Source organism: Dunckerocampus dactyliophorus, chromosome 4 (genome assembly GCF_027744805.1).
Source record: "Dunckerocampus dactyliophorus isolate RoL2022-P2 chromosome 4, RoL_Ddac_1.1, whole genome shotgun sequence".
In the NCBI taxonomy this organism is placed as follows: Eukaryota; Metazoa; Chordata; class Actinopteri; order Syngnathiformes; family Syngnathidae; genus Dunckerocampus; species Dunckerocampus dactyliophorus.
Genome location: NC_072822.1, coordinates 36,054,946 through 36,070,237, shown reverse-complemented (window position 1 = coordinate 36,070,237; position 15,292 = coordinate 36,054,946). Strand labels below are relative to the sequence as shown.

At 42.1% G+C, this 15,292-nt stretch overlaps 1 protein-coding gene across 1 annotated transcript; it reads right to left on the bottom strand.

Moving 5' to 3' along the window:
- Nucleotides 1–5,324: 5,324 nt before the first annotated feature.
- On the bottom strand, nucleotides 5,325–9,638 carry LOC129179584 (galactose-specific lectin nattectin-like). Its single transcript, XM_054773010.1, has 6 exons — nucleotides 9,276–9,638; nucleotides 8,900–8,918; nucleotides 8,729–8,811; nucleotides 6,935–7,048; nucleotides 6,554–6,695; nucleotides 5,325–6,478 (listed from the first exon to the last, which is right to left on the bottom strand). Exons 1-6 carry the CDS (start codon nucleotides 9,468–9,470, stop codon nucleotides 6,423–6,425), a joined length of 609 nt encoding a protein of 202 aa, XP_054628985.1. The 5' UTR covers nucleotides 9,471–9,638; the 3' UTR covers nucleotides 5,325–6,422.
- Between the last annotated feature and the right edge of the window lie 5,654 nt (nucleotides 9,639–15,292).

Genomic DNA, 15,292 nt, shown 5'->3' with positions numbered 1-15,292 from the left:
ATCGGGCGGTGTAAAGTATGTGTGGGAGTTTTTGGGGTGTTTTTTTCACGGATGCTCTGACTGCTTTCAGCCATCTGAGATTTGTCCATTAACAGGGCGTCCCTTTCAGGAGCTGCGTGACAAAACCCACAAGAAATTAGACGCATTAAAGACCAAACACGGGGTGCAACTTACAGTAATGAAGGAACATGAATGGAATAACATGAAAAAGTCACATCCGCGGGTGAGAGAGTTCCTGCTTCACTACAACGCCCCAGAGCCGCTTTCACCACGTCAGGCTTTTTTTGGAGGTAGAACAAGCGCGTTTACTTTAAGGTACACAGCTGCACAAAATGAGCGCGTGTTGTACGTTAATGTCACCTCTCTGTATCCTTATGTAAACAGCAACTTTGCTTACCCGTTAGGTCATCCGATTATTATCCACAAAGACTTTGATGAACCTCAAGCCTATTATGGGCTTATTAAAGCGGCAGTCATCCCTCCGAAAGGCCTTTTTTCCCAGTTTTACCACATAAAACATCCAGGGGTAAACTGGTGTTCCCGCTTTGTCGTACATGCGCCGAAATAAACAACCAGGAGGGGGCGTGTGTGCATAATGATGATGAGAGGTTGCTGACGGGGGTGTGGGTCACGGTGGAATTTAACAAAGCTCTCGAGTTAGGTTACAGGGTAGCCAAGATTATGGCGGTGTGGCATTTTGAAAGAGCGAGCAACACCATCTTTGTGGATTATATGCACACTTTTTTGAGGGGGAAGCAGGAGGCTTCAGGATATCCGCCTGATGTTGTTGATGATGAGGGCAGAGAGAAGTACATCCGCAACTATCAAAAAAACTAGGAAACTAGGCCAGAGGGATAATTTAGTTCAAACCCGGCTCATCAGAGACTCGGATGAATTTTTCAAACTGCTGTTCTCTGGTAAATACGAGATCAAGTACTTCTCTTTCCTCAACGATGACGTGTCAATGATACAGTATAAATACAATCAACACTAGACAGCCCCCTCAGGAAAATCTTCCAACATCTTTTACGCTTGTTTCACAACTGCGTACGCCAGACTGTTAATGTACAGATACTTGGAGAAACTGCAGACACGTGTTCTTTACATTGACACTGACAGACTCATTTACATTGTTAAAGAGGGGGAAACACCTCTCGAGTTGGGGGATTACTTGGGTGATTTGACGGATGAATTGAATGGTGACAGCATTCAGGAATTTGTAGCAGCCGGTCCTAAAAGTTACGCCTACCAAACCCGAGACAGCGGAAAAACTGTCTTGAAGGTGAAAGGTATCACGCAAACACAAGAGTGCTGTGAACGTGTCAATTTTGACGGTGTCAAAACACTGGTGGAGGGCTACATTCAATCAGACCGTGCCCATGCCAGCATGCTTGAAACACCTCAGCATAGTATCATACGTGATAAAAAGACATTTCATTTAAAAAACACAACATTTATGAAGAAGTTCAGGGTGGTGTACGACAAAAGACGCCTCCTGCCTGACGGTACAACTCTCCTGTTTGGCTACTAGACCAAAAAATGGATACGGGGCAAGTAGATTTTGACCCTAGATTAGAGCTACCGTTTTCATGTCTGATTTCAGGACCCAGTGGCTGCGGAAAAACATTTTTTGTAAAAAGTATTTTGGAAAACTGTGAACATGTAATAAGATGTGTGCCTCAAAACATTGTGTGGATTTATACCTCTTATCAACCCTTGTATGATGACATGCAAAAAACAAATAAAAGACTGAAATTTGTGGAAGGCCTGCCTGACTCATTTGATGATGAAAGCCTCTTTCCACGCAACCAGACACATCTTATCATCCTCAACGACTTGATCTTCCAAGCCTCCAATCACCAAGGTTGTAAAAATATTCACGCAGTATAGACATCATAGGAATATGAGTGTCATTGTGATGACTCAGAATGTTTTCCACCAGGGTAAATACAGCCGAACTATCAGTTTAAACAGCAATTATATGGCAGGACTGGTGTACTCCCACAGCACTGGCCGATCGTCTACATACCTAAAGGTTGATGCCATATCAAAGCTTTTAAAAAGGAACGCAGCGCCACTCAGAGTATTGTTTCACGCAGCACCGAGAAAGCATAAGGATATATTGGCCCACAGCTCTCCAGACTTGGTGAAGGCTTTCTGCGAGATTGCCCTAAATCTTTTGAAAGGACACATCCCGTTATCTCCTTCTCAATACAAAAAATAAAAAAACAAAAAAAATACATACGTTTACTGGCAAATAAAAAAGCTAGTCTGAAAAGAAAAAGAGGCGCTTGGACTCAGAGAGGGGGCTTTATTCTCCCCCTGCTCGCAGCAGTGGCCCCTGCATTAGGTAGTCTTTTGGGGGGCCTATTGAAAGGAGATTAATCACAAGACGATGTCTCTGAGGACGACGCAGAAGATGTTTCTCATCTCGCCGCAACACCTGGAATGACTAAGTAGACCCGAACCGTCCATCCGACAGGATGCCGAGCATGATATGGATTTAAAGATGAGGGCTGTGTTAGAAGATCAGACATTGAACCAGTATGACAAGGTTAAAAAGTATGAGACTTTGTTACAACGCTACTTGGGGTTCCTTAAACAAGATCAGAATGAGCGTCATTCACTGACATTAACCCTACCTCAAGAACCCCCGCAGAGCCTCTTCAGAAACAGCAGTTAGCCACAGATACAGTGGCAGCCAGAGAGGTGGCGGATGGGGTGGGGGATGGGGGTGATGGTGGGAGGTCAGACATTTTGGAAGCCTTCCCCACACGTCAACGTAGAAATGCTGAATATGTGTTGAGAAAACTGTCCTTCGATAAAAGAGGTTGGACCCCCAGGAGTGAATTTATCTTTAAAGGAAGAGCAATAAAAGGGTCACGTATGACCGATCTGCTCAAACACCTGACATATGACTTTGGAAAAAGAAAAAATCCAGAACGCCCTCCCAAAGGCTGGAGTGGATTTCTTCACACACTCTCTGAGCTAAATATCCCAGAAACATATATATCCAACCCCCAAGCTCGTGAACAATTCAGGGTTTTCAAAAACGAATCGTCAAACGAGGAAGAGCATCAGGATGTTGGAAACAAAAAGAAGAGAGGAAAAACGTCAAAGAGTATAAAGTGGATAAAAAATGTGTGGTTGATATATTGAATAAAACGCATTAATAACACAAAGCCTTGAAGTGTCTTTAATTAAAATGTTTATTAAAAACTGTTACAGGCAGTGACAATCTTGAAATTTATGAGAAGAACAGGCCAGCTGGCCCCCACAGCTTAACGAATCACGCTCAACAAATGCAGAAACCATAGCATCATTTTTAATCACATCCTCTGTGTAGCAGTCTCTGACGTCTCGATAAGACAGACCACACCCTCTTCTGCATAAGTAGTACACACAATGCTGCCCGCAGGTGGTTGATAGTTCATGCTGAAGTTGATGGTTATGATACACGATACGATCAGAATTGTTTTCCAGAAAAGTCACTATACTTTGAGGATACTATTTAAAGTCTGGGGGGAATCCAAACGAGTCAAAGAAGCTCCCATAGCCGTCCTTTTCCAGGGTCAGGGCAAGCCAGTGCTCTCCAGGCAGGTTACGCGGGTGTGTGTTGACGATGTAATAGCAGGGGGGCTTGGGGCGTAGAGTTTGTAATTCATCTGAGGCGTAAACACCCTGAAATAAATCTCCCTGTAGACGTTTCATAAGGGTTTCAAGCTCTTTTCCATTCATGATGTTAGTAATAATCCACCAAAACCTGCCGCTTTGAATTAATTTCCAGAATCGAGTCGTAACACGCGTACACAATCAGGGTAGTGGTGTGGGGGAGGGGGACTCTAAATCGCATTTCCAGCCTCACTGTGCCGGTGGATACTGTTGATAGAGCACCAGAATCCTCGCTGGGGTTCAGATTAAAAGCAAATAGGGCATAGCCCTGTTTAAAATCTTCGTGATCATTACAGAGCGGTATAGTCAGGTTGTCAGGTTGTCAATTGCGGCCTGTGGAATGTTGGTCCACTCCTCTTCAATGGCTGTGGAAAGTTGCTGGATATTGGTGGGAACTGGTACATGCTGTCGTATAAGCCAATCCAGAGCATCCCAAACATGCTCAATGGGTGACATGTCCAGTGAATATGCTGGCCATGCAAGAATTGGGACGTTTTCAGCCTCCAAGAATTGTGTACAGATCCTTGCAACATGGGGCCGTGCATTATCCAGCTGCAACATGAGGTGATGTTCTTGGATGTATGGCACAACAATGGGCCTCAGCATCTCGTCACGGTATGTCTGTGCATTCAAAATACCATCAATAAAAAGCACCTGTGTTCTTCGTCCATAAGAGACGCCTGCCCATACCATAACCCCACCGCCACCATGGATCCTCGATCCACAACATTGACATCAGAAAACCATTCACCCACATGACGCCACACACGCTGTCTGCCATCTGCCCTGAACAATGTAAACCGGGATTCAAACATGAAGAGCACACCTCTCTAGACATCATCGAATGTGAGCATTTGCCCACTCAAGTCGGTTACGACAACAAACTGGAGTCAGGTTGAGACCCCGATGAGGATGACGAGCCAGCAGATGAGCTTCCCTAAGATGGTTTTCTGAACGTTTGTGCAGAAATTCTTTGGTTATGCAAACCGATTCAGCAGTTTGATTCAGCAGCTGTCCGACTGGTTGGTCTCAGACGATCTGGGAGGTGAACATGCTGGATGTGGAGGTCCTGGGCTGGTGTGGTTACACATGGTCTGCAGTTGTGAGGCTGGTTGGATGTACTGCCAAATTCTCTGAAATGCCTTTGGAGTCGGCTTATGGTAGAGAAATGAACATTTAATACACGAGCAACAGCTCTGGTTGACATTCCTGCTGTCAGCATGCCATTCAGACGGGTCTGTACATGCTTACAGCACTTTTCATGCTGACTTTGCTCCCAACTCCCTTGACATTGAGAACCAGCTCCTGCCTTGGCATTGTGGGCTGCTTGCTCATCTTCTCATCCTTACCCCGCCAGGTGAATCTTGGCTCTTCCACCAGTGCCAAGTCGGTCCACGGCATATTGTATAGTTCTACAGGTGAAGCTGACTGATGCTTTCGTCACAAAGATGTGAGCATTAAAATGGTAAACTATATTAAATATTCAAGTAAAAGTATTGTGATGATTGACTTTTTAGGTGACAATAATCCCACAGGAGGATCTTAATGACTTCATCTCAGGAAGCAGAATTTTCTCATAACATGGCTATGTAACTAGCAATTTACAACTTGAAAAGAGGGAAAAAAGGTGTCCTAAATGACACAAAGCACACTTTATTGATTCCAGTAGCACATATTGGACTAACATGTGAAACACTATATAATTATGAAACAGATCATAGGGGTGTCACAGGAACAGGAACAGGGCAGCCAGAAGCCAATCAGACTGAACTATGGCATTGCTACTGGAAACGCTAATATGCATAATATGGAAGTGACAGTGGGCCAGGCAGGATTGGAAGCGCACCACAAGTGCTTAACACACACTGGAAACCTTGCAATCCAACCTGCTGCGTTTCCAGCGTCACTCGACTATGACTCCGTTAAACAAGTCTTGTTTTTCCATTCCTTTCATTGTAGTTTTCTAAGTAATGTTCAAATATTGTCTGGTCCTCGTGAAGCCAATATCGTGTATTGTGACACCCCTGCTTAAATAAGTCAAACAGTATCAAACAATATAGAAATATTTCAAGGGACTGTTTGCAACTCTCAAGGTTAACCACAAAATCAAAAAACACCAGCACCTAGCATGCTAGCATAGTGGTTTCAAAGACAACAAAAAAAACTTTTACTTGGAATTGTGTGATTGTGATAGGCTATACATTCATACACATAATGCATGCAACAACTTCCAAAGTTAGCATTCTCTAGCTAGCCATCAAATGGTTCCAAACAGTCCCTTTAGGGCTTAGATGTGAAAAGCATACACAAAAACATTGTTAAACATCGTAAAAACTTTTTTGTTGTTACAACATTTCTCTTGATATGACTTTTGACAATTATTTGACTTTATTCTACAAAATTAGCTGCTGGAAAATGTAGAAGATGAGTGAATTCCTATAACTGTGATTATATGTGGTTATACAGAGTATGTTGGTTCAAAATATATTCACTCAAAAATGTGTTTTTTTTTAATAGCTTCATTTTCTGTGAGATTGTGTTAGCTCCTGAACTGAATGCTGCCTGCAAATAGTGCTAGCTTTAGTTTGTAATTGAGTGTTTTGTCTCCAGTCTTGCAGATTGTTAGGGATAACATGCACGCTGATTATGATTATGATTCTTTAAAGCGACTGAATTGAACGTAGAGCGATGATCTTTCAGCACTGGCATCTTTGAAGGAGCAGCCAGATCACCCAGCGGAGACCATCCCATCAGTGCTGACAAATAAATGGTTGTTTCAGATGACAGGACTCATCATTGAGTCCATCTGTGAAGAAAAAAGTTACAAGATGAAGGGTTCTTAAAATCTCCATACATCATGAATGCATTTCTGCAGTCCTACAGCAACTCCACATCTCCACACAATCTTGGCGACCAGAGCAGTTATTGGGCTGGCTGTTGGCCCATCCAGCATCCTTTTCAGACTTCTCTTCATACTTCTTCACTTCAAACTTGGAACCATCCGTCCATTTCCACTCATCGTTCTGAAACATGAAAGGATTAGTTCAAGCTATGAAATTGGCATCCTATTGAGCAGTGCTCTGGCCTTTTTTGTGAGAGCTACTTTTACAACATGAAAATGGCAGAGAACTACTCATCTTCAAAGATGATTTCAACCCAAACTAAGTTGTTTTACTATGACATTTAACATGTGTGTTGGTATACACATTTTGTATTAAAAAACAGCATGTCTTAATGAATCTGTGATTATTAAATCACCCACCTCTTTGTAGCCCCCAACCCAAATCAAGCATCCATTAGCCAATTCCTTCAAGAAGTTGTACATGGTTTGGTTGTGAACTGAGGCCAAGTGTCCGCCCCTGGCAACGCAGTACGCCTGAAAAAGCAAAGGACGGCATAAGGTTGGCATGAACAACTGTGGCTGATGAAGCATCCAGCAGCTTTATCCAGCTAGAATTGGCAGAGTATTGGCAAAGTATGCCATGGCTACTATGAATGATACTGCAGTACAATATCCAAGTGGCAGGGTGCAGGCCATTATTGGAAGCATACATTAAGTGCTTTATGTACACGATAGGCCTTGTAATCCAATCTTGCTCGTTGTTCCCAACATCAGGGAGTGACGTGTGCATGTACTAACGAAGCTGTACTAATTCTACATTTGATCAAAGTTACTTAAGATTTGTCAAATCAAAACACATAGTTGCACCATTCACAAGCACCGCTGATAACCTGGTGGAAGTTAGTTTTTAATGCTCCAAGTTAGTAGCAGAAATGAAAGTCAGGCTTATCGGTGACCATGTATCGGACGATAAAGGGTTAAGTGGGTTTCTTTCATCAGTAAGTCATTCACTACCAAAAACGTATTTATACGTTTTTATAAACTTGAATGCCCGATCCCAAAGACGCATTCCGTTTTTTTGTGTGAGAGACTAAAGGAGGTGATGACGCAACTGCACACTAATGGATGTCACTTTTAGAGCAGTTTTAAGCCATAAAAACGGCCACAAGGTGGCAGAAGTGCATTTGTTAAGAGCTCGGCATGTGAATTTCAATGGAAAAATCATACATGACAGCAAGGAGAAAGTGGAAGAGCGTGGTGGAGTGTAGCGTGCAGATTATGTTTGCATTGTAGGGAAATTTTAACGCATGCACACGCACAGTTCAGTTCCAAATGTGAAAATCATAAATAGTTGTTATATTTGTAAATGATGTTGGTAGTTGTTTAGGTATTTGAGCAGTCTCAACAGCATCAAATTTGTGTCAAAGTTCTGCTTGAAATGTATCTTCACAAAAAGCTGGTTTTCGCCCTTTTTAGAAACAATTTTTTTTTCTGATGAAAGACAGGAGTCTAATCTTTCTTTTGGTAGGTTCTATGTTTATATAGCCACATTCTGTGTGCCTTGAAAGATCAGTCAAAATCGTCTAAAATGGCCCGAACTGAAGGGCTTGTCCTTTGAAAAATGGCTGGGATTGAATGAGTTAATGAGTGAATGATGATACTGCGGTGATCGACTCCGCTTCATAACACGCCTCATACGTCGTGGTAGTGCTTTATTTGCTCTCAAAAAATGTTGACAATGTTGACAATATCATTTGTCATCAATTTGTGTCATCAATTTTGTCATCAAAATGCACCTGGATTGCTCTGTGACATTTTTCCATTGTACTCTCCTTAAAATTAATGTTAAATCTCATCTTGTCCTCGTGGACCCAATATAGTGCATCGTCTTGTCTGGTGAGTCGGTTTGTTAACATCTCAGAAGAAACAGCTTCTATTTGCAGTACAGTAATGCAATTTAATGCTAACATTTCACCGTGGACTATTGCCTTTCAATTTTTTATTTTTGTATTGTTTACTTTTTCCCATTCAAAGCATGCAGTACATGTTTCTTCAGGGGTATGTTGTGTGTGTGTGTGTGTGTGTGTGTGTACTGTACAAAACTAAGTGTTAAAAGTGCAAAAGGTTTTAAAGAGTTGACATTTTGTGTCGTTACGGAGAAACAAGCGAGGATATTGCAAAGTACATTTGTAGAATTAAGAAGGGCTGGCATACCTCAGCATCAGTCCACTTCTTCCTGTCTTTAACAAAGCGGAAACATCTATTGCCATGTTCACGCCATGTCTGAGGGCAAATGCCTGTGGGAATAAAAAATATATTAAGAAAAAGCACAAAAGAAAGGGAGCATTATGTGAAATGTAAACATAAATTGATTGACATGCTAACCTGCGTTGAGCAGATGAGCCTGTGAACGTAAAACAAACAATTATGATTCAATTTCAGCGATTCCTTTACTTTCATTTTAGTTTTTTAGCCTTGTCCCAAATATTGTCAGTAACAGCTGAGACATGTAGAGGGCGTAGTATTTAATTAAGCTCTGCTTCTTTCTACTCCTTTTCAGACATGTTCAATTGTGCTGTTTTGTTTTTATTTTCCAACCATTTCAACTATCTTCTTTATACTTTATTCCCATAATATTTGACTTCATTCTCATAACTACCTAATTTTCCAAAAAGGACAACTTTAAAAAACAAATTAAGTTTTTTGTGAGCAGCGTGTTATTTTAGCTGTTTGGAATTCTACAAGATGAGTTTTTTTTTACCTCCATGTTCACTCGTCCTGCACCGTCCTGGTTGTTCTTCGGTTCTGGCAGATTCTGCAGGTTAGGAGGTGCCGATGACATGAAGATGAAGATGAATATGAGTCCAATGATGAAGATCAAGATGAAAATGATGGCGACCGGGAGGATAAAGGACTTTGGAGGCTTCTTGGCCCGTATGTCTACCATGCTCTGCATGTTGCAGGTTCTTGTGTGATGGAGTCTGCCTGTACTTGGGAAGATGGAAGAGGATGCTTGATCAACTCAACTCCACTAGCTTTTATTTTCTATTTCTTTACAGGAGCCTGTCAGGTTAGCTTGTTGAACATTTCTAAATATTTTGTTAAAAATTCATTTGTTGTTCAATCCAGCACATAGGTAGTTTTATATTTACAATTTAAACACAGACTGCCATTGACTTTGATTCCCTTTTTACTGTTACTGTTCCTTACCCATGGCCCGTGGCACCACATTTTGTGGCCCCCCTACATGACATTGAACTTTGGTGGATGTGGCTCGCATACCCTGCCATCATGATCTGGGCTGCTTTTTCCTTCAGTGGAACAATGGAACTTCAATTTGTGCAGGGATGTCAAATGGCAGCTGCCTATGTGGAGATGTTGCAGAGATGTTGCATCCCACATGACTGAAGGCCATCGTCTGTGTGGTAATGACAGTTTTTTTTCGACAGGATAACGCTGCAACACTGTCCTGTCAATACCTGACATTTGCAGGACGACTTTGGTGGAGGTTGACGCAAAAAAATCGGGTGTGCCTCAAAGAAGTTCTGGCAAACCATTCGACTTCTCAAAAGGGGAAGCAGTGCCTGGACCATACCATTTACAGTGGGGATGTAGACCTGCTGACCTTAACTGGCAATACTCGCACGGTGAAAAGAATACTTTGAAGCTGAATCTGAGGACGTGAATGTGGACAGTTCCATCACCGTGGCTGAGGTATCTGAGGTAGTCAAAAAAACTGCATGGCAAAGTTCCAAGGTTGGACGCATTTCAGTCTGAATTCCTGAAGGCTCTGGCTGTTGTGAGACTGTCTTGGTTGATATGTCTCTTCAACATGGTTCAGCCTGTTTCCGGTGACCGTTGGCCTCCGCCAAGGCTGCCCTTTGTCATTGATTGTTTTCATAACTTTTATGGACAGAATTTGTAGGCACAGCCAGGCCTACAGCATTTACTGCAGCGGTTTGCAGTTGAGTGTGAAGCTTCTGGGATAAGACTCAGCACTTCCAAATCTGAGGCCATGGTTCTCAGGTAAAGGGTGGATTGCACCCTCTGGGTTGGTAGTGAGGTCTTGCCCCAGGTGGGGGGGTTCAAGTATCTCGGGGTCTTGTTTACAAGTGAGGGACGTTGAAGCATGGGGTCTACAGGCAGATCGGCACAGTGTCTCCAGTAATGCGATCACTGTACCAGGCCGTCGTGTTGAAGAGAGCTGAACCGAAAGACAATTTACCGGTCAATCTATGCTCCCACCCTCACCAATTGTCATGAGCTTTTTTTCGTGACCGAAAGAACGAGATCACAGGCAGTTTTTTCTTGGAATATATATAGTACACTTCACAATAAGGGGCACAAACATACAGTAGTTACTGTGGAACTGAACTAGTGAGGAACTAATGAGTAGTGGTTAGGGTTAGGTAGGTTTGTTCCTCATTAAATACTGTAATTTTATGTACCTTATTGTAAAGCATTACCTATATTTAACTTCTTCCAAAAGTGGTAAAGATGCATCCCTGCTTTTTTCAGCTTGGTGCAGTCGCTGGAAAAGGTTTGGATAATGATGTTACGCTCGAAGCAGACGCTCGAGACAAGTGTCGCGCGCTCACGGCAGAAGTATCACAATCAGTTGTCCCGATGTCTCGCTGGATCCGGTGGAACAGCTAGTGACGTCACGCTCGAAGCAGACGCCCGACAAGTGTCGAGCGCTCGCAGCAACAAGTATCCTGATACGTTGTATCGATGTCTCGCTTCATTCAGTGGAAAATCACCTGGCCGCGGAAGCGAAGCGTTGTGACGTCACACGCGTGTCGGCCGTGACCGTCGACATGTCACTCAGGTAGGGAGGGGTTGAGTCAGTCAATTTGGTTCAGTCAAACTCACAATGCTTATAAAAAGGGGAAATATCCCTCAAAATGTTGTGGGTTGTGAGGAGAGCTTTTGTGCGCATTACGTCATATTGAGAACGAGGGAGAGTAAAGTGAAGTTAGATCAGATTACTCATTCGATTCATTTGCAATCGCACATAGTATAGGCATTCATTGACACACTATACACTGATTTATATAATACGCACACACACACACACACACACACACAAGTTAGTTTTTGTGTCTGTCAGTCAGTTTTTGTGTTTGTCTGTCTGCCAGTTTGTATATTTGTTTGTGTGAGAGTATTAAGTGTGTGAGTGATGGTGTCGTTGTAGAGAGTGAGGCGAAATAGGGAGAATGGAGGGAAGGCCAACTAACAGAGCCAGGTCATATGTGTGGGAGCACTTTGACCTGATTGCACCAAAAAGGGTCACGTGTCAGATCTGTGCTCAAGAGTTGGCATTCACTAATAACACATCCTCAATGTTAAAGCACTTGCGCTCTAAACACCCCAAACAACACCCAATCCAGCTGCTCCTACTGCTCCAGCTGCTTCTGGAGTAAGTAGACAAGGTAAGCCTATGGCAACTGTCATGTATTTATATAGTATAATCAAAAGATAAGACAAAGCTTAAAATATATATTATATTATATTATATTATATTATATTATATTATATTATATTATATTATATTATATTACATTATATTACATTATATTATATGTTATATGTAAGTAACTATTTACATTGGTCACATTGTTTCAAGGATGACAGGCTGAGCTATTTTGGACCCGAGGTTCAAAACACTAGCATTTGGTAACCAGACAAAAGCACAAGAGGCCGTGTTTCGCCTCATAGCTGAATGTGCAGGACTGATGGCAAGGCGCTCAGTACCCACACCCACAACATCACAGGTAATTTAACTTCATTTTCTCTGCTTGTATATTGCTTTATAAAAGTCATGTATCAGTTTCCATTTTTTACAGTCCACAATGGAGGCCCTCAACCCAACAGGCTGACCCTGATAGTCTGTGGGCCCTTCTGGACTGCAGAGTTGGTTGGTTGCATTAGTCTGGAGTTCCCTTTAACTCCGAAACATGAACCATTGATTTAATCCCTTTCTGTCCTAATGTCTTGCAGGTGCAACACAGAGTGTCCATCATGTGACAGCTGACGCAACTGTGGAAGTACAGCGTTACATGTCAGAGCCCTACCTCTCCAGAGGAGAGGACCCTTTGAAATTCTGGAACTCTAGGGAGGCATTTATCCCCAACTTACAGAGTTGTCATTTATTTGTATATGCCTGCCACCGCTGTGCCATGTGAGAGATATTCTCAAAAGCTGGAGAGGTCATTAGCAAAAAGAGGAACCGGCTGAAACCAAATGCTGCTGAGATGATTTTGTTTTTAAATAAAAATGTGTGAAACACCCAAATCCCCATCCCAGTGTCACTAGCATTCTATACACCTACCATCAAGAGTTCTCAATTGGACAAGCATTTCCCTTTTTCATTTAAAAGTAACACAACAGCTTTTTTTGTTATCGTTTTTTTTTTTTTTTTATTCATCTGGGGGAAAAATAAAAAATAAATTTCAGGCCAGGAGTCAAACCTGCTACTGCTTGCACATTAGGTAAGCTATGTAACCACCATACCACCCACAGCTTTAGTTGTTCAGATGTAGGGGTGTCCAAACCGTTTGGACACCCCTACTTTAAAAGCAATAATAGTTCTTCCTTACCAGTTGGCTGTCAGGTCTTGTAGGCTTAGGTCTTGTATGCTTACAGGTCTTGTACGCTTACAGGTCTTGTACGCTTACAGGTCTTGTACGATTACAGGTCTTGTACGATTACAGGTCTTGTACGATTACAGGTCTTGTATGCTTACAGTCGCTTGTGCAGGGTCTTATATACGTGCAGCCTGCAATTATAGCTCCTTTATATCAACATGTCATATGAGTAATCAACATGTCATCAAGGTGATTAAAAGCTATGTGTTATTGTCATATAACTTTGGGAACCGTCATTTAATGACATTTTTCTTGTTAATAGAGCATATTACTAATATGACATTGTATATGACATACTGTATGTTTGGTTAGTAATAAAGAGTCTCCTTCGCAGGGGGGCTGGACTTACCCTAGGTTGACAGGGGTCACCAACCTGTCGATCGTGAGCCACCAGCTAGTGATGGAAAAACCGAAGCGTTCTGAAGCAGTGAATCAATATGAAGCAATGTGTCGAAATGGTTCAGTGTTATGAAGCATTTGCCACGAATCAGTGTGGTGAGTCACGACACTGCTTCACCACTGCTTTCTGTACCACTGAAGCAAATGTGTTGAAATGGTTCAGTGCTTCGAGACATTTGACACAATTCAGTGTGGCGACATCTGCTGGACAAAAATATATTGAACTTTCATATAATCAAAGGACAAAGTGTCATCTGAACAATTAAACCTGTGGGTGGTATGGTGGTTACATAGCTTGCCTAGGTTCAACTCCTGGCCTGAAACTTATTTTTTATTCTTCCCCCAGATGAATTAAAATTAAAAAAAAAGATTAAAAAAAAAAAGCTGATGTGTTACTTTTAAATGACATGCTTGTCCAATAGGGAACTCTTGATGGTAGGTGTATAGAATGCTAGTGACACTGGGATGGGGATTTGGGTGTTTCACACATTTTTATTTAAAAACAAAATCATCTCAGCAGCATTTGGTTTCAGCCGGTTCCTCTTTTTGCTAATGACCTCTCCAGCTTTTGAGAATATTCTCTCACATGGCACAGCGGTGGCAGGCATATGCAAATAAATCTTTGACAACTCTGCAAGATGGGGATAAATGGCTGCCCTCGAGTTCCAGAATTTCAAATGCTCTAAATCCTTTATCCTCAACCACAATCATGTCCACCAAGGCCTCATCCAGCTCAGCCTGTCATCCTAGAAACAATGTGACCAATGTAAATAGTTACTTACATATAACTTATAATATAATATAATAATATAATATAATATAATATAATATAATATAATATAATATAATATAATATAATATATATTTGATATTTTAAGCTTTGTCTTATCTTTTGACTATACTATATAAATACACGACAGTTGCCATAGGCTTACCTTGTCTACTTACTCCAGAAGCAGCTGGAGCAGTAAGAGCAGCTGGATTGGGTGTTGTTTGGGGTGTTTAGAGCGCAAGTGCTTTAACATTGAGGATGTGTTATTAGTGAATGCCAACTCTTGAGCACAGATCTGACACGTGACCCTTTTTGGTGCAATAAGGTCAAAGTGCTCCCACACATATGACCTGGCTCTGTTAGTTGGCCTTCCCTCCATTCTCCCTATTTCGCCTCACTCTCTACAACGACACAATCACTCACACACTTAATACTCTCACACAAACAAATATACAAACTGGCAGACAGACAAACACAAAAACTGACTGACAGACACAAAAACTAACTTGTGTGTGTGTGTGTGCGTATTATATAAATCAGTGTATAGTGTGTCATTGAATGCCTATACTATGTGCAATTGCAAATGAATCTAATGTGTAATCTGATCTAACTTCACTTTACTCTCCCTCGTTCTCAATATGACGTAATGCGCACAAAAGCTCTCCTCACAACCCACAACATTTTGAGGGATATTTCCCCTTTTTATAAGCATTGTGAGTTTGACTGAACCAAATTGACTGACTCGACCCCTCCCTACCTGAGTGACACGTAGACGGTCACGGCCGACACGCGTGTGACGTCACAACGCTTCACTTCCGCGGCGAGGTGATTTTCCACTGAATGATACGAGACATCGATACAACGTATCAGGATACTTGTTGCTGCGAGCGCTCGACACTTGTCGGGTGTCTGCTTCGAGCGTGACGTCACTAGCTGTTCCACCGGATCCAGCGAGACATC